At 46.6% G+C, this 18,734-nt stretch overlaps 2 protein-coding genes across 5 annotated transcripts in view; both read left to right on the forward strand.

Moving 5' to 3' along the window:
• Positions 1 to 4,941, forward strand: part of GPBP1L1 (GC-rich promoter binding protein 1 like 1) — a 46,646-nt gene extending 41,705 nt beyond the window's left edge. For all 4 annotated transcript variants that reach the window (XM_036350200.1, XM_036350202.1, XM_036350199.1 and 1 more), the window contains 4 exons: positions 118 to 276; positions 1,711 to 1,835; positions 2,754 to 2,856; positions 4,055 to 4,941. In XM_036350200.1, coding sequence (XP_036206093.1) covers positions 118 to 276; positions 1,711 to 1,835; positions 2,754 to 2,856; positions 4,055 to 4,207 — 540 coding nt within the window. In that variant the 3' untranslated portion in view covers positions 4,208 to 4,941. The remainder of the gene's footprint in view (positions 1 to 117; positions 277 to 1,710; positions 1,836 to 2,753; positions 2,857 to 4,054) is intronic.
• Positions 4,942 to 14,004: 9,063 nt separating this feature from the next.
• On the forward strand, positions 14,005 to 18,576 carry CCDC17 (coiled-coil domain containing 17). Its single transcript, XM_036353099.1, has 12 exons — positions 14,005 to 14,610; positions 14,675 to 14,752; positions 14,856 to 15,078; positions 15,167 to 15,329; positions 15,548 to 15,631; positions 15,717 to 15,835; positions 16,110 to 16,226; positions 16,444 to 16,557; positions 16,687 to 16,786; positions 16,932 to 17,135; positions 17,284 to 17,674; positions 17,938 to 18,576. The coding sequence occupies exons 1-12, from the start codon at positions 14,419 to 14,421 to the stop codon at positions 18,094 to 18,096; spliced, it is 1,944 nt and encodes a 647-aa protein (XP_036208992.1). The 5' UTR covers positions 14,005 to 14,418; the 3' UTR covers positions 18,097 to 18,576.
• The last annotated feature ends 158 nt before the right edge of the window (positions 18,577 to 18,734 follow it).

Consider the following 18,734-nt stretch of genomic DNA (forward strand, 5'->3'; position numbering starts at 1 on the left):
GTTTGTTTTGGGTGTCAAAGACAGAATGATAGCTAGGCTACCAGATTCTGGAAATCAATCCATGTAGAAGTGACCCGGAGAATCCCAGTAGTTGCTGTTTGCAATCTATTTGTGCAGAGTCCCTCCAGCACCACTCCTCCCATTGAGATCAGCTCCTCTCGACTGACCAAGTTGACCCGCCGAACCACCGACAGGAAAAGCGAGTTTCTGAAGACTCTGAAGGATGACCGGAATGGAGACTTCTCAGAGAACAGAGACTGTGACAAGCTGGAGGATGTAAGAGCATAGATTTTTTCTAGGCAGCACAGGTGTTTTCTTACGTTGTGTGTGTGCTTTTTTTCTTCTTAGGAGAAAGATGTAGCAAGTTTTTAAATGTATAGAAAAGTGTCTGTAGGACTAACAGCCTCTGGTAGAATGAGTTTAATTCTTTGTTCAACAGATTTCAAATTAGGGCTTATTTTAATGATAGTTGCCTTGGGACTCAGTATTTTTCAACTGAGCAGCACTGCTTTAGTCCTGAACTGGTCAGGCCTGTAAGAAGTTGGTAAATAATAGAAGCTTTTGTCAGGGCTATATTGTATTGCAAAATAAGAACAATAGTATCTAGTAGCTTCTCCATTGTTGACATAACCTGTAGATTGGGACCAGTTGGTATCCTTTGGAAATCTTAGCGAGTCCTCATTTTTTTAAAATATATTTGTATTGATTTCGGAGAGGAAGGGAGAGGGAGAGAGAGAGATAGAAACATCAGTGATGAGAGAGAATCATTGATCAGCTGCCTCCTGCACACCCCCTGCCTGGGATCGAGCCCGCAACCCGGGCATGTGCCCTTAACTGGAATCGAACTCAGGACACTTCAGTCCTCAGGCTGACTGCTCTATCCACTGAGCCAAACCAGGTAGGGCAAGTCCTCATTTTTTTTTTTTTTTAATATACTTTTATTGATTTTAGATAGGAAGGGAGAGAGAGAGAGAAACATCAATGATGAGAGAGCATCATTGATAGGCTGCCTCATGCATGTCCCCTACTGGGGATCAAACCCACAACCCAGGCATATGCCCTTGGCCAGAATTGAACCTGCGACCCTTTAGTCTGCAGGCCAACGCTCCATCCACTGAGCCAAACCGGCTAGGGCGCAAGTCCTCATTTTTAAAAATATATATATATTTTTTTTTTTATTGATTTCAGAGACGAAGGGAGAGGGAGAGACAGAAACATCTATGATGAGAGAGAATCATCGATCAGCTGCCTCCTGCATTCTCCTGAGCCTGAAACCCAGGCATGTGCCTGACCAGGAATCAAACTGTGACCTCCTGGTTCATAGGTCAGTGCTCAACCACTGAGCCACACCAGCCCGGTGCAAGTCCTCATTTTTTTATTTCTTTTTAAAGATCCTTAAGTTAATTTTAAAGAGGGAGAGAGAGGTGACAGTTGACAGCAAAACATCAATCAGCTGTCTCCTGCACGTTCCCCACAACCCAGGCATGTGCCCTGACCTGGAATTGAACTGGTAACCCTTTGGTGCATGAGACAGCTCCCAACCAACTGAGCCACAATGGCCAGGGATATTCCTCATTTTTAAATGGGGAAAACCTATGGGTTGAAGTTGTCTTCTGTCAAGCACTTCCCTGGGTTCTGACTCCTTCTTGTAGATCGCTTTTCTTGACTGAAAGGATTGTTACACAAAGTGAGTTCTTTTCCTTACTGCAGTTGGAGGACAACAGCACACCTGAACCAAAGGAAAATGGAGAGGAAGGCTGTCATCAGAATGGTCTCCCTCTCCCTGTAGAGGAGGAAGGGGAGGTCCTCTCACACTCACTGGAAGCAGAGCACAGGTAAGTGAGCATCAGATCACAGAGGATGCTGTGTGTGGCTTGCAAGGAGCTGGACCATACTTAAGACATCTCAGGTTGAGTCCAGCATACAAATGGAAGTCCCATGAGCACCCTAACTTGTTCTCTGTATGCCCCAGATTGACCTGTTTCTCAATGGATGTTCCTTAACAGAATCAAACAGCTTTTTGAAACTCCTAAGGCTTTTCTGTAGTTTCAGACTCAGTTTATGGCTCCAGTTGAAAAGAGGAGAGGGAGACCTGTTTCCTGGGACTGTTGTGCTCTCTCCTTGGACCCTCCTGGCCCAACTGAGCAGTTACTATAAGACTCCTTGAAGGGGCCTTGGGAGGCATGGGGCCCCAATTCTGGAGCTTGTTCTTTAAGTGAGACCCTTAAACGCAGAGCAGCCAACTGTCTGGGCAGCTGAATGGCACATGGGGCCTACCAAGTGATATAGTACCTTTCTGCAGGAGGCTCCCGTCCAGAGGAACTTTTGGGGTCATAATGTTAAGGAGAACATTAATGTCATGAACTTGAACAAGAAATTCATTATATGTGGAAATGTGCTAATTTGCTCACGAGACAAAAGTGAGATTTACTCCTCTGTTTTGTCTATGGGACAATGAGGGCCCTTGCAGTTTGGCTCCTTTCATTATGTGGTCTTACTTTCTGCTTTTAGTATCTCTTCTCTGTAACTCTTATGATCTGGAAAGAGCAACTGTGGAAATCCCCTATATAATTACAAGCACCTAAATAACAATAATGAAAGCTTATTTCACTGGGGATAAAAGAACCTAAGTTTCTTGTCCAACATCGAAGTGGGTACCATTGCCCCTGGGGAGAAAAGTTTTCTGTGGAAAGTTGTGGGCTTCCCACTTATGCTTCAAGGTATGTTTTCTTTGCCTGACCTCCTTCCTCCAGGCTATTGAAAGCAATGGGATGGCAGGAGTATCCTGAAAACGATGAGAATTACCTCCCCCTCACAGAGGATGAGCTGAAAGAGTTCCATATGAAGACAGAGCAGGTATGTCATAACCTTTCCTGGAGACCAATTAACGAGTAGGGAAATTGAGATGTCAGGACAGTCGTAGCCCTTAAGGAGCCCAGCTTAGTGTGAGAGAAGGACCTTGAAAAAGAAAATATGTTGCCATTATATATATATAAATAAAACCTAAGCGACCGTTCGATCCTTCACCGGTAGCTATGATGCGCAATAATCACCAGGTGAAAGACGCTCACCACAGGAGCTGCCAAACTGCAGTGACTTTGTACCTTTGGTTCTTGGGTGACACACCCGGAACCAGAGCGGAGGGGAGCCAGATTCTGGGATGCATCACCCGAGAACCACCCTCTCGTAATCTGGGACCCCTCAGGGGATGTCAGAGAGCCGGTTTCAGCCCGATCCCTGCAGACCAGGCCAAGGGGACCCCCCCACACACACACACTGGTGCACGAATCTGTGCACCGAGCCTCTAGTCAAAATATAAAAGAACATCTAAATCTGCCTAGGCAATAGCGATCTGCAGTGTTGCATACAAAAACCAGGTCAGGGTTAGCAGGTTCCAGGAGGTAGTATGTGCTTTCATCCTGGAAGCTTTCACCCCTTATCAGAACCACAAGACTATATTCCAAAGTTGTGAAATAAGCCCTTGGTCCCTAGGGAAGCAGGCTCACCCTCTTGTGATGTTAGCCCTGTGGGTTTCCTCTGGTACTCTGGCCACAGCCAAGAAGCCAAATTTGAATTTATTCAGTAAATGCTTGAATTCTTGCTCTGAGTAAAATACTGCCAGACCTTAGAGTTTACAGTGATGGACAAGATCAGTGGAATCTCTACAAACCTCATGGAGCTTCTATCCTGGTGGTATATATATAAATCATAAGTACCAATTGTGTCCTATAAAGCAAAAATATAGGCTAAAAGACTTTGCTACCCAGAACTCTGTTTCCCTCTCATTGTTATCACCTGGGAACTTGTAGAAATATGGAAGCTCAAACCTACCCCAGTCATCCTTTATCTGCATTTTAAACAGATCCTTGGATTATTCATTTGTGCATTAAAGTGAGCTAAGCACTCCTACAAGAAATCTTGCATCTCTTAGAAGGCCTCCCTCTACATTCTGCCTAGAATTGAATTGAGACCTGGCCTTTCCAGGTCCCAAGGGCCCTGTGTCAATATTGATGTTTTGTTTTGTTTTTTTTCTTTGTTTCCCATGCTTACACAGCTGAGAAGAAATGGCTTTGGGAAGAATGGCTTCTTGCAAAGCCGCACTTCTAGCCTGTTCTCCCCTTGGAGAAGCACGTGCAAAGCAGAGTTTGAGGATTCAGACACAGAAACCAGCAGCAGTGAAACATCAGATGACGATGCCTGGAAGTAGGCACATAAATGTTCACAGTTAAATCTGACCCATAAACTCAGCTTGTGTGCTTATGGAGAATACAAAAAAACCTTTTCCTTTTCTTATGTTGTTGTTGAATATTTCATGCACAAGGGAAATAATCATATCCCAAAGAGAGAGCGATTGGCTTGTTTAGCTTTTGTTGTTTTTCTTTCCTGTTATTTGCTTAGTAGAGAAAATTTGTGTGGTGAGAAATATTTTTAAAAATACACACACAGTATATATGGGGCGATGCACAAGTGGGAGCTGACAGTGCAGAGAGGAGGAGACACTGGTCTGCAGCAATAGCTTCCACCAGCCCTTGGGGCACTCACCCCTGTGCTCAAGCAATCATTGTCAATGACAAAGTGACTATTGAAGTTATAATTGTATTAAATTAATGCTAATAATTTGGATATTTTATTTTATTTTTGGCTGCTCGGGTAACGTTAGCCCTTAACCAAGCATATGTGGGGGGGTTTTTTGTTTGTTTGTTTCTTTTTTTTTCTTTTTGGGTACAGCTGTAAAATATTTGGATATAGGAAATGTGTTATTCTTGCAGCCTTGATATTCAGGGTGGATTGTAAAATATAAATTTTTGTGAGATTTCAAAGATTAAGATTATTTTGATAACATTATTTACAGATTTAAAAGATGTGGTTATCACAAGTCTTGAGGGGGAAACTACTGCATAAAATAACTAACTTGGAATAAATATTTTGCATCAGTTTGGATTGTCTTGTGTAAGAAGTATATTTTCTTTAATATTAGATTGAGTGGTTTCTTTTTTAGGGGAACTACTTCTGGCAGTCTGAGGAACATCTAAATTCACACACACCTGTTTCTCCTTTTAGCAGCTACTTTTTTGAAAACCTGTGCAATAAAGTTACCAGTAATGAAATCAGAAACCCAAGTTTATTTCCAGAAACTGTAATTCACTGCCCATGTATTTACCAATGTATGTATATTAAGGAAGGTCTGTGCCTCAACTTTCCTGCCAAATAAGAACATGTGGGAAAGGGTTTGAGCCAATGCTGGCTGGTTGACCAGTGGAGGAGACAGATTTTTTCATTCAACAAATACTCCCCAGGTTCTTGTGTGTCCCAGGTATTGTGCAAGGCTCTGGGTGATACGAGGAGTGCCCGGACCAGTAGAGAAGAGAAGACACAGTTATGTTAAAAATGAAAATTTAACCCTGGCCAGGTAGCTCAGTTGGTTAGAGCCGTGGTGCGGCTCGCGAGCCACATGCGGCTCTTTGACCCCTTGAGTGTGGCTCTTCCACAAAATCCCACGTGCGGGCGCATGAACAGTGCAAGTGAAACTTCGTGGCCCATGCGCAGAAGTAGGTTTTTGGCCTGGGCGAGTCTATTTTGAAGAAGTACTGTTGATATTTGGCTCTGTTGACTAATGAGTTTGCCTACCACTGGGTTAGAGCATCATCCCCATATGCCAAGGTTACAGATTTTATCCCCAGTCAGGACACACACAAGAATCAACCAGTGAGCCTGATCAGTTGTGGCTCAGTTTGTTGGGCATCGTTCTGTGCACTGAAAGGTTTCTGGTTAGATTCCCAATCAGGGCACATGCCCAGATTGCAGACTTGATTCCCCAGTAGGGAGTGTGCAGGAGGCCGTCAATTGATGTTTCGCTCTTTCTCTCTAAAAATCAATACAAATATTTTTTTAATCAACCAATGAATGCATAAATAACTAGAACAACAAATCAGTGTTTCTCTCTACCTCCCTTCTCTTTCTAAAATCAGTCAATAAAAAGAATATCCCTAAAAAAAATAAATAAAATAAAATAAAAATAAAAAGAATATCCCTGTTGGTGGTGTCGATGGTTATAGTGTTGGCCCACTCACTGACTCAATTCCTGGTCAAGGGCACACACCTGGGTTACAGATTCAATCCCTGCCATGTTTGGGGCCCATGTGGGAGGCAACCAATCAATGCGTCTCTCACATTGGTGTGTGTGTGTGTGTGTGTGTGTGTGTGTGTGTGTGTGTGTGTGTCCTGATACCCGCCCTCCCACTGTAAAAAGCAATGGAAAAAATATCCTCAGATGAGCATTAACAAAAGCAATATATCTTCTTTTTAATGTATTTTTATTGGCCCAGCTGGTTTGGCTGAGTGGATAGAGCATCGGCCTGTGGACCAAAGGGTAAAAGGTTCAATTCTGGTCTAGAGTTCATACCTTGGTTGCAGGCTCCTCCCCTGGCCAGGGCTCCTGCAGGAGGCAACCAATCAATGTATTTCTCGCACATAGATGTTTCTCTGTCTTTCCCTCTCTCTCCCACTCTCCCTAAAAGTCAATGGAAAAAAATCCTCGGTTGAGGATTAACAAAAAATGTATATATTTTTTTATTTTTCAGAGAGGAAGGGAGAGGGAGAGAAGTATAGAAACATAAATGATGAGAGTGAATCATTGATCTTCTGCCTCCTGCATGCTCCCCACTGGGGATCAAGCCCACAATCCAGACACAGGACTCAAACCATGAACTCCTGGTTCATAGGTCAATGCTCAACCACTGAGCCATGCTGGCTGGGCTCAATAAAAAAAAAAATATTTTAATGAAAGTTTAGGCCAAGATCTGATGGACAAGCAGAAGTTAAACAACAGATATTTACTGGCACTCTTTGGCAGTCCCTACAGTAGTACATGGTCCCTAGTGGATATAGAGGTCCAAGATGATACTCTAATGGGTGACAGCACAACAATAACAGGCCTGATTTCATGTTAGAAGGATGACTAACGAAGTGTGAGCTGCAGGTGGGGTTTAGGTTAGAGACAGAGATGAGAATGTCATTTGCTAGATTCTAAGGTTGGGAAGGCAGAGACCCTATCTACCTTTCTGTACTTGTCTCTTTTCCTACTGGTATAAACAGTCTATGTGCAAGCTGTGGAAATAGTGGCTGAAATAGAGCAGTAAGAACTATATTGTATTTCATGGAATTTATATACTTTTAAGACATTTTTTATGCATTAAGATAATGCTTGCCAAATTGTGACAGTCCCGTTAGTCGTGAATCTGATCTGTGCTTAAAAACATGCATCTTAAAATCAATTAAATATATTCATGCACCACATAATGATGTTCCAGTTAACAGATCAAATATCAACAGTGGTCCCATCTATAATAATACAAGCTTAACATGCTAATTAGACCAGACAGCGGAACAACCCTCTGGATGACCTTCCGGACAAAGCCGGGGCTGTGAGGGCCAAAGCAGCCACTGCAGCTACAAGGGCCGAGCCCCTTGCACGAATTTTGTGCATCAGGCCTCTAGTCTATATATATATAAAAGTTTAAGTGTCTGTCTGACCAGTAGCTATGATATACAATGACCACCAAGGGGCAGATGCTCAACGCAGGAGCTGCCATGATACACACTGGCCATTTAAAAATAAAAAATAGAAACCAAGATGGCCGAAACCGGTTTGGCTCAGTGGATAGAGCGTCGGCCTGCGGACTGAAGGGTCCCAGGTTCGATTCCGGTCAAGGGCATGTACCTGGGTTGTGAGCACATCCCCGGTGGGAGTTGTGCAGGAGGCAGCTGATCGATGTTTCTCTCTCATCGATGTTTCTATCTATCTCTCTCCCTTCCTCTCTGTAAAAAATCAGTAAAATATTTTTTTAAAAAAATTAAATTAAATTAAAAAAAAGAAAAGAAAAGAAACCAAGATGGCGGCATAGGTAAACACCAGAGTTTGCTGCCTTGAACAACCACTTCAAAAATACACCTAAAAGATGGAACGGACATTATCCAGAACCACAGGAAGGCTGGCTGAGTGGAAATTCCACAACTAGAAGGAAAGAGAAAAGCATACCGAGACTCAGAGGGGGTGCAGTGCAGAAGTAAAATACTAAGGTGCGGAGGTGCATGCGGAGAGGGCTGGTGGCTGAGGGCACAGTTGTCATTTTCAATCGGGAGGGAGTTTCAGGCGCTGAGCTCCAGTTCCAGGCGAGTTTCGGGGGACCCAGACTCATACCTGAGAAGCGGGACTGTCTGGCATCGGTTGGAACTCGAGGGCAGCTTTCTCTCTGCGGGACAAGCAGCGATTGCCCAGACACTGAAAAGTGGAGCCTCTGAGAGCAGCCATAACTGCTAGCCCCGCCCTGTTGATCCCGTGGGACCCGCCCCGCCCAAGCCCTGCAGGGAGGCTTTTGCTGGATAGCCTAAGGCAGAGGCTAGATTAGCACCTCCCTAGAGATCCAGGAGCCAGGAGCCACCCAGACGTCAGAGTGGGACCATCCAGTTTGCAGCTCCGTGGAACCATAAAGGACATACTCAGGGGGCAGACTCAGCACCAAAGCCCCATTGAAGCAAGTCTTGCCCCAGAGGGGTATCTCCAGCACAGAAGTTCTCCCACTGCAGACACAGCTAATTTTCAGCCAATTGGCCTGGAGGTCAATTCCTCCCAGTGATACCTACAACAATCAAGGCTTAACTACAACAAGACTGTGCACAAAGACCACAAGGAAGTGCACCAAGAGTGTCCTCCTCAGGTAATTGGGGAGGCTGAACCACTGGGCCCTAGAGGACACTTAGCACAGAAAACCACTTTATCAACACAGGGAAGCATAAAAAAATGCAGAGACAAAGAAAAAGGACACAAATGACAGAAATGGAGGAAAACAAACTGCTGGATATAGAGTTCAAAACCACACTTTTAAGGTTTTTCAAGAATTTTCTAGAAACTGCCAATAAACAATGAGATCTACAATAAATCTAATGAGACCCTTGAGGTTGTGATAAAGGACCAACTAGAAATTAAGCATACACTGACTGAAATAAAGAATATTATACAGAATCCCAACAGCAGATTAGAGGATCGCAAGAATCAAGTCAACGGTTTGAAATACGAAGAAGCAAAAAACACCCAACCAGAAAAGCAAAATGAAAAAAGAATCCAAAAATATGAAGATAGTGTAAGGAGCCTCTGGGACAGCTTCAAGTGTACCAACATCCGAATTATAGGGGTGCCAGAAGAAGAGAGAGAGCAAGATATTGAAAACCTATTGGAAGAAATAATGACAGAAAACTTCCCCTACCTGGTGAAAGAAATAGACTTACAAGTCCAGGAAGCGCAGAGAACCCCAAACAAAAGGAATCCAAAGAGGACCACACCAAGACACATCATAATTAAAATGCCAAGAGCAAAAGACAAAGAGAGAATCTTAAAAGCGGCAAGAGAAAGAAATTCAGTTACCTACAAGGGAGTACCCATATGACTGTCAGCTGATTTCCCAACAGAAACTTTGCAGGCCAGGAGGGAGTGGCAAGAAATAGTCAAAGTGATGAATGCCAAGAACCTACAACCAAGATTACTTTATCCAGCAAAGCTATCATTCAGAATTGAAGGTCAGATAAAGAGCTTCACAGATAAGGAAAAGCTAAAGGAGTTCATCACCACCAAACCAGTATTATATGAAATGCTGAAAGGTATCTTTTAAGAAGAGGAAGAAGAAGAAAAAGGTAAAGATACAAATTACAAACAACAAATACACATCTATCAACAAGTGAATCTGAAAATCAAGTGAATAATCTGATGAACAGAATGAACTGGTGATTATAATAGAATCAGGGGCATAGAAAGGGAGTGGACTGGCTATTCTTGGGGGGGAAAGGGGTGAGGGGGATGCGGGAAGAGACTGGACAAAAATCGTGCACCTATGGATAAGGACAGTGGGTGGGGAGTGAGGGAGGAGGGTGGGGTGGGAACTGGGTGGAGGGGAGTTATGGGGGGAAAAAAGAGGAACAACTGTAATAATCTGAACAATAAAGATTTAATTAAAAAAAAAAAGACTAATGATGTGGCAATTGGCTGCTAAAATATTCACTGCTAGTATTAGTGGAGAGAAATGGTACACCTGTGCGTAAGGTGTGTAAGGGAAATAAATGCAACACGATTATAGTAATCAAAAAACAAATAAAAATAAACAATAACACGGACCTGGTGCTGATAAACAAACACAGCTTCCCCCAAGTGGTGGTGGATATAGGCCCCACCACTCTGGAGTGACACCCCACCAAATCACTGCCAAGACCCAATGTCACAAAATACAGCCCACATCCCAGCCCAGCCCGGAAACGGTCACTGTAGGCACCTGGAAATGATGTCACGTAACAACGCCTGGCTTCCTTTCCCTAGCAACTAGCCTCCTTGGAGTTTCTTCAGCCCAGGAACCCAGCTTGCTTTATAGCCAGGTACAAACATTTTACAGTTTAACCAAGTGTTTGTGAAGCATTTTCCCGTGCCTCATCTCATTTGATCCTCACAGAAGTCCTAGGGTAGGTAGATAGGAGACTTTTATTAGCCAGAAAACAGAGATGTAGAAAGTTTAGAAACTTGACCCAACTGGAAAGAAGTAAGAAATGGTGGAACTTGCCCTTACCAGTTTGGCTCAGTGGATAGAACGTCGGCCTGCAGACTGAAGGGTCCCAGGATCAATTATGGTCAAGGGCATGTACCTCAGTTGCAGGCACATCCCCAGTGGGTGGCGTGCAGGATACAGCTGATCAATGTTTCTAACTCTCTATCGCTCTCCCTTCCTCTCTGTAAAAAATCAATAAAATATATATATTTTTTAAAATGGTGGAACTTAGCCCTGGCCGGTTTGGCTAAGTGGATAGAGTGTTGGCCTATGGACTGAAGGGTCCCAGGTTCAATTCCAGCCAAGGGCACATGCCTGGGTTGCGGGCTCAATTCCCAGTAGGGGGTGTGCAGGAGTCCGCTGATCAATGATTCTCATCATTGATGTTTCTATCTCTCTATTCCTCTCCCTTCCTCTCTAAAATCAATTTTTTAAAAATGGTGGAACTTGAAAATGACTTCAGGTTTTCTCACTGCACAGTATATAGTCAAACACTGCTGCAGTCAAATATTTTACCCTTTGTTCTCCCTGTGTGATCTACAATAATAATCTACTTCATGTTGATATTTACTGCTGTGTTGCTGACAATTACCTGAAAGAGAAGTTAGGGTGCTTCACTGGGCTGGAAAAAGTTTAGCAACATCAGAAAGCAGTTCTAATTAAGCAACTTTATATCTATAAAAGGCTAAGTTGACCCACGCATTCGCGATACATATAAAGCTCTCGCTGGTGCCAATCGCACACGTGTTTTGATCTGTCATTGTCAATCATGAATTTGGTTGACACTTCTATTATAAAGAGTGAATAGTGATATTAAAATATTTCTTATAATTTCCTTTCAATGTGCACAAATCTGTGCACCGGGCCACTAGTAAAATGATAATAGAGCTAAAAAAAATACCCTGTCACCTAGTGACATAGCCATCATAAGCACATTGCATTACTTAGAAGTTTGTGGTGATGCTGGTGTAAAGAAACCTGCCCTGCCAGTTGTATAAAAGTATAGTACAAAAAAATATATATAGTACATACGGTTATCCTATATAATAAAAGGCTAATATGCAAATCGACCAAATGGCAGAGTGACCAGTCACTGTGACACACACTGACCACCAGGGAGCAGACTCTCAATGCAGGAGCCAGAAGCCGGGCCTCACCGCTGGCAAGCGCAGTAGGTCTAAGCCGGCAGTCGGACATCCCCCAAGGGGTCCTGGACTGCGAGAGTGCTGAGGAACCACCAGGTGCTGAGGAACCCCCGGCCGCCGAGTGTATGAATTTCATGCACGGGGCCTCTAGTACCGTACATAATGCTTGATAATAAAGACTTAATGGTTTATGTATTTACTATATTTTTTATTTTAGAGTGTGCTCTTACAAGTTTGCTGTGAAGCACTGTGCTGTGTTATGTGGGCAACAGCCTCATATATCTCATGCATACTACATCTCTTGAATATTCTCTTGTGCTTGATTAAATCTCATATTTTGGACATGCTGTGCAGTAGCAGTGGGGAAACTTTTTTCTGCCAAGGGCCATTTAATATAAATTTATGTTGCTATGAAAAAAGCTAGATTTTCAAAATTATCTCAATATATCTCATTGATGTTTCTCTCTCTGTCTCTCCTCCTCCCTTCCACTCTTTAAAAAAATTAGTAGAGCCCTGACCAGTTTGGCTCAGTGGATAGAGCATTGGCCTGCGGACTGAAGGGTCCCAGGTTCGATTCCAGTCAAGGGCATGTACCTTGGTTGCAGGCACATCCCCAGTAGGGGGTGTACAGGAGGCAGCTGATCGGTGTTTCTCTCTCATCGATGTTTCTAACTCTCTATCCCTTCCTTTCTGTATAAAAATTAATAAAATGTTTTTTTAAAAAAAAATCAGTAGAGCCAAACCAGCGTGGCTCAGTGGTTGAATGCAGACCTATGAACCAGGAGGTCACGGTTCAAGTCCCTGTTAGGGCACATGCCTGTGTTGCAGGCTCAATCCCCAGTGTGGGGTGTGCAGGAGTCGGCCAATCAATGATTCTCTCTCCCTTCCTCTCTGAAATTAATTTTTAAAAAATTTTAAATCAATAGAAAAATATGCTTGAGTAAGGATTAACAAAAAAGGCAGAACAAGCGAAGCAGCTGCACCTTCTTCCAGGACATACAAAAGTCTATCCAAGATGAGTAGGGTAAAGCTCAGGATGCCATAAATGCCACCATGGTCATGAAGAACCTGAACCTGGCTCTTTTGCATCTGCATACCCTACGTTCAGCCATTAAAGACTCCTTTCTTTTTTTTATGTGTCTTTATTGTTGTTTTTTTTGAGAGGGAGAGGAAGAGAAGATAGAAACATTGATGATAGAGAAACACTGATCATCTGCCTCCTGCAAAACCTCCAACAGTGATTAATCCTGCAACCCAGGCATGTGCCCTGACCGGAAATCGAACCAGCGACCTCTTGTTGCATTGGAGGACATTAAATTCATTGAGCCATGCTGGCCAGGCAAGACTATTTCTTAACTTCCTGGAGAACCACTTCCTAGATGAGGTGAAATTCATCAAGGAGATAGTTGACCACCTGGCTGACTAACAGGCCAGATGGGCTGGGCAAGTATCTGTTTAAAAGGTTCACCCTCAAACATAACTAAGAGCCTTTGGAGACCAGAGACCTCTGAGGGCCCTTCTGTGTCCCCAGGTGTCAGGCTTCTCTGCCTGAGCCTCTCCCTGCAGCCACTAGGCAGCCTTCTAACCAACATAGTGCCCTCTCCAATGCCCTGAACCAAATGGAAACAAAGCTTTTGGCAGAAGAAAGAAAGACATGGGTTCCTGGCAGAATGCTCATAAAGGCAGACTACCTACTCTCCAGTGTTTCAAGAATGGAGAATGACACTAACTTGAGTTACATCCACTTAGGCAAACAAAAATGAATAAGATAACACTTCCCTGCCAGAGGCCATTAGATTAACCAATGATGGAGTGTGTTAGAAGGGCTCAGCAAGCCCTAGCCACTTTGGCTCAGTGGATAGTGTCCCCTGCAGACTAAAGAGTCCCGGGTTTGATTCCCGTCAAGTATACATGCCCCGGTTATGGGCTTGATCCCCAGTGGTGGGGTGGGCAGGATCCCCAGTTGGGGGGTGGGCAGGAGGCAGCCAATCAATGATTCTCATCATTGATGTTTTTTTGTTTTTTTGTTTTTTAAATATATTTTATTGATTTTTTACAGAGAGGAAGGGAGTGAGATAGAGAGTTAGAAACATCGATGAGAGAGAAACATCGATCAGCTGCCTCCTGCACATCCCCCACTGGGGATATGCCCGCAACCCAGGCACATGCCCTTGACCGGAATCGAACCTGGGACCCTTCAGTCCGCAGGCCGACGCTCTATCCACCGAGCCAAACCGGTTTCGGCATCATTGATGTTTTTATCTCTCTCCCTCTCTCTGAAATCAATGAAAAAACTTATTTTTTATAAAAGGGCTCAGTGAGTCCATGAGGCAGATGTTCATTCCCCTTTGTTTTATTAATACAGGCAGAAAAACCAAGGTATAGTATTAGACACTTGCCCGTCTCATCTCATGCAATGAGGTGGAGCAGACTTTGTGACATTTTTTTAAGCCATCGCCTCCTCCCAAAGATGGCCAAGCCTTCCCATCCATACTCCAGACCTGCCCAGGCCTGTCCTTGCTGCCCAGGGAGCTAAGGCTCCTCCCCAAACAAACTTGATACTGTGGACCCAATAAACCTGGCCTTTCCTCTCTGTTCTTTCTGTTTCATCCTCTTCTCCCTTTCCCCTGCTCTCTGTCCTGTCTTCAGCAGGTCTTGGCTTGGTATCAGGGAAGGGGTTCCATCCCATGGCCTCCCACTCTGGGGAGCCAGAGCTCCTGCCCTGTGGATCCTGTGACATGGTTTTCCGCTCCTGGGCCCTGTTGGCCACTCACACTCAGCGCTTCTGCATTGGCCGTTTGACGCGGGAGGTGACACTTGGAGCACAGCCCTCAAAAGCCTCGGAACCACAAGGTCCCACGGTAAGGGCCTCCTCCATGGCCATGGCTGGGTATTCAAGCCACCCTGACCCTCAGGGTTCCTCATCCCACATGCTGTATCCAGGTTGCGGCGTCCCAAGAACACCAGGGCTTCCCAGAGCAGGAAGCCAACAAATCAGCTTTAAGGAAGCTAACAGAAGAGGTACACTGGGCACTACCCACTGGCTCAAAACTGAGCGTCCTACCCAAAAGATCAAGGGTCAGATTACCCCCACATGGGGGTCGCGGGTTACTGTTATCTCTAGGTGCAGGGTCTGCGGCTGTACTTGGAGGAAATGCAACCCTGGATAACAGCAATTCCCAGGCAGTCCGTGCAGCCCTGGGGGCGTCCAAAGGTTCCCACCCAGGGCCCCAACTCCGCGGCTGCTGGGAGCCCCAGCGAGCGGCTGCGGGCCCTGCAACGGACTCACACAATACGCGCGGCAGAGACGGAGGCACAGAGCCTGGCCCTGGAGCTACGCGGCGAAGGTGAGGCGGAAGGGATTGCAGGGAGGGGGACGAAGTACTCGCCCCTTGGTCTGAGGTTGCTTGAACCCATTCTCACTCGGTCCCTTAGAACTGAACCGGCGCATCCAAGGTTTGGCCCGCAACCGGGGAGGTCTATCACGCCTCCTAGGCCTGGAGCGGGAGCTTGTAGAACTCCGGGCGGAGGCCGGGCGGACCAGGGGAGCTCTGGAGGTGCTAGGAACGCGCGTTCAGCAGCTACAGTCTGAGCCCCGGTGAGATCGGCGCGCAGGAGCCCTGAGCGCCGCCTGGGTCAGCCAGCAGGCCCGGGTCTGGGGAGCCGGAAGGGCGGGGGGTGGGGGTGGGGGGCAACGCGGACAAAATGTAGGTTCGGAAGCAGGGGGAAGAAAGCCCGTGTGAGTTAGGGATGGGGCGATCGGCCGCAGGTGAGCATCAATAACAACGTCTCTCCGTGGGTCGCCCCCAACTCCAGGACTGAGCAGAACTCCTTGCAAGGGGCAGAACTCTGTTGGCCGGTGCTACCGTCCAACCCAGGGACTCTGGCTGCTGAGATTGGGTGAGGTCTGGGCCCGGGGACGGGCATTGGGCGAAGCACTGAGCAGTCTTGTAAAGATGTTGCCTTCTCATCCCGTTCTCACTAGGGCCCTGCGTGAGGCCTACATTCGAGGTGGGGGTCGGGACCCCGGCGTTCTGGGCCAGATATGGCAGCTGCAAGTGGAGACATATGCTCTGGAGCTTCGACGGTCACGTACCCACAGGGGTGAACAGGAAGGGCCAGCCAGGAGGGTCTCACGGAAGCGGTGGTCTTAGCCTTGGAAGGAGAAAAGGGCGGTGAGGGAGGGAATGTTTGGCAAGGGAACCACCTAAGCAAAAGCTCTGAGATAGAAAACCTGGGTGGCCTTTGAGGCAGTGACTAGGATGTTAGCCAAGAAGTCCACCCTCTCCGGGGAGTCCTAAGGCCTGAGAGCTGCTCAGAACTGGATTAAGATGGTCACCAGCGGTCAAAAGTGACAGGCCAGACTTGTTCATCACAGGAAGGCGGGCAGGTTCCACATCTGGGAAACTTCTAGCAGTGGAGACTGAAAACCAGCGTCTGGAGGCAGAAATTCTGGCTTTGCAGATGCAGAGGGGTGCAGGCCGAGCACCCTGGGGTCAGTGAGCATCCCAGTCCCACCCCAGGCTTAGAGGAAGGTGTTAGGCTATGCATGGGGAATGAAAGTGTGTTTGTGCCCCATCTGTCTGTGTCCATGTGCATCTCCAGGTGTGTGTGTGTGTGTGGGGGGGGAGGGTGTTGGTTCTCAGGCAGCGTGTCTCAGTCCAGTTACTTGTTGCTTCCTGCTCAGGAGCTCTCTACTCTTCTATATCTAGGGTCCCGAGAGCCACAATTTGTGGCCAATCCCAGCCTTCGCCTGAGAAAGGAAGATCCCCCATGCCTCCCACCACCGGTGGCTCCCCCGCTGCCACCACTTCCACACTCCACAGGCATCCTATTCTTAGGTGGCACAGAAAAGACTGTGAGGACCCAGGGGTTGGGTGGGGGCAGCTCTGCTCTGAGTAGTGGGGAAGCGTAAGTACCCAGGAAGCTTTCTAGAGTACTCAACTCTTCCCCACAGCCACAGCTTCCTGGAGCCATGAGCAGGAACCTGGGCCTGGATCCACACTTTGTCCTGCCCCCAGCTGATGTTCTGGGCCCTGCTCCCTACGACCCTGGGTGAGGCCTGCTCCCTCCTTTGGCATCCTCTGTGACTTGGTCAGCACTGCTGGTGACGGTCCAGCTAGTGTTGGGGAACAGCTAGGGGTGTGGAGGGGTGGTGAGAGGAGTGTGTGTGGAGGCTCACTGAGACCTGTGTTCCCAGGGCTGGCCTGGTCATCTTCTATGACTTCCTGCGGGGCCTTGAGGCTTCTTGGACTTGGGTGCAACTAATGACTGTCTTGGCCCGAGATGGACGGGATATAGGAGGGACCACAGCTTTGCCCCCAGCCCTTTGTTTGCCCCCTCCTCCAGCTCCTGGGCCCATGGGCAACTGTGCCATCCTTGCCAGCAGGCAGCCTGTACCCAGGTCAGTAGGTGGGAATGATGACTTTGGTATCCCTTGCCATAAGTTTTCTCATTTGTATACAGGGCTACTGGCTCTGAAGGCCAAGTTCTAGGAAGGGAGTAGAACCAGTTCTGGCTTCTGACACCTCTTTTTAATTTCATTGTTTTAGACTCCCACCCTCACCATCACTATCCCTGGTCTGTGAGTTACAAGCCTGGCAGGGGCTGGCAGGGGCTAGGGCACCACAGCCAAAGGCCTGGGCCTCACTGGTGCTCTTTGACCGGGATCAGAGGGTACTTAGTGGCCGTTGGCGTCTCCTACTTCGGGCCCTTCCTCGGGATCCCAGCCTTAGCCTTGGGCAGCTGAATGGAATTCCCCAGGTGAGTGTGGAAAATGGAGAGTGGGTCAACTCAAAGGTATGGATACAGTATCATTTCACCTCTCCCCAGGTAGGTCAGGCTGAGCTCTTTCTGCGGCTGGTGAATGCAAGAGATGCAGATGTACAAACGCTGGCAGAGATCAATCCAGCCAGTGCCCACGAGTACCAGTATCCACCTCTGGTGAGGGCTCAACTAGAGCTAGGGACACCATGGGTATGGTCGGTGTGGTAACAGCCAGCCTTTGTTGACCACTGTGCCAAATGCTTCCTGTGGCTTGTGACCCTCACACATCCAACAGGTTAGTATGTAAACAGATAAGGAAATTGGAGCACAGTGGGGTTAACTTGGTTCAGTTGAGACTCTAAGGTAGTCCGGTCCAACTCCAGAACCTGTGCTCCTAACCTCTACATAAACCTGCTAAACATCTGTCTTCTCTTCTACAGGTGCCCAGCTCAGCTTCACTGGAAGCCAACTCCCTTGCACCAACAGCTGGCTTTGTTGACCCCCCTCCTCCTGCAGAAGAGCCCCTTGACAGCAGAGTCAAGGGTAGAGATGAAGGCTTGGGCCCCACCAGCTTTGACTCATCCCCACTGGCTTTCTGAATCCAGAATGTGGGTATGAATAGCTCAACATGTACAGGACTAGGTCCTAATTGAGGCCTATTCCCAGACCTTTACTACTGTTCTGACGGAGGGTCTAGAAGCAAAAAGCAGATGCGCACAAAATGTGAGCTCCAACCATAGCTTTACCACCTTAAGGCTAAAAGTATTTGGCCTTTCTTTACCTGTTTTCCCTTTGTAAGAGATTGATGAGAGGATTAAATATTGTCAGGTATTTGCAGTATCATCTGGTATATAGGAAGTTCTTGGAAAGGTGGCTAAAGGAGCACTCTTTAATCAAAGCTTGTTTGTTTTTGCTAAAAATCAGTTTTATTGGCACACTTCATTCAAATCCAAGTTTTCTCAGGACATCCCCCAGGAAGCCTGCAGGAAGATCTTGTAGCCATATACTAGTGGCCCAGTGCACGAAATTTGTGCACATTAAAAGGGATTAGAGGAGCCGAAACCGGTTTGGCTCAATGGATAGAGCGTCGGCCTGCAGACTGAAAGGTCCCAGGTTCGATTCCAGTCAAGGGCATGTACCTGGGTTGCGGGCACATCCCCAGTAGATGTGCAGGAGGCGGCTGATTGATGTTTCTCTCTCATCGATGTTTCTAACTATCTCTCTCCCTTCCTCTCTG

The sequence above is a fragment of the Myotis myotis genome, unplaced genomic scaffold (assembly GCF_014108235.1).
Source record: "Myotis myotis isolate mMyoMyo1 unplaced genomic scaffold, mMyoMyo1.p scaffold_m19_p_2, whole genome shotgun sequence".
Classification (NCBI taxonomy): Eukaryota; Metazoa; Chordata; class Mammalia; order Chiroptera; family Vespertilionidae; genus Myotis; species Myotis myotis.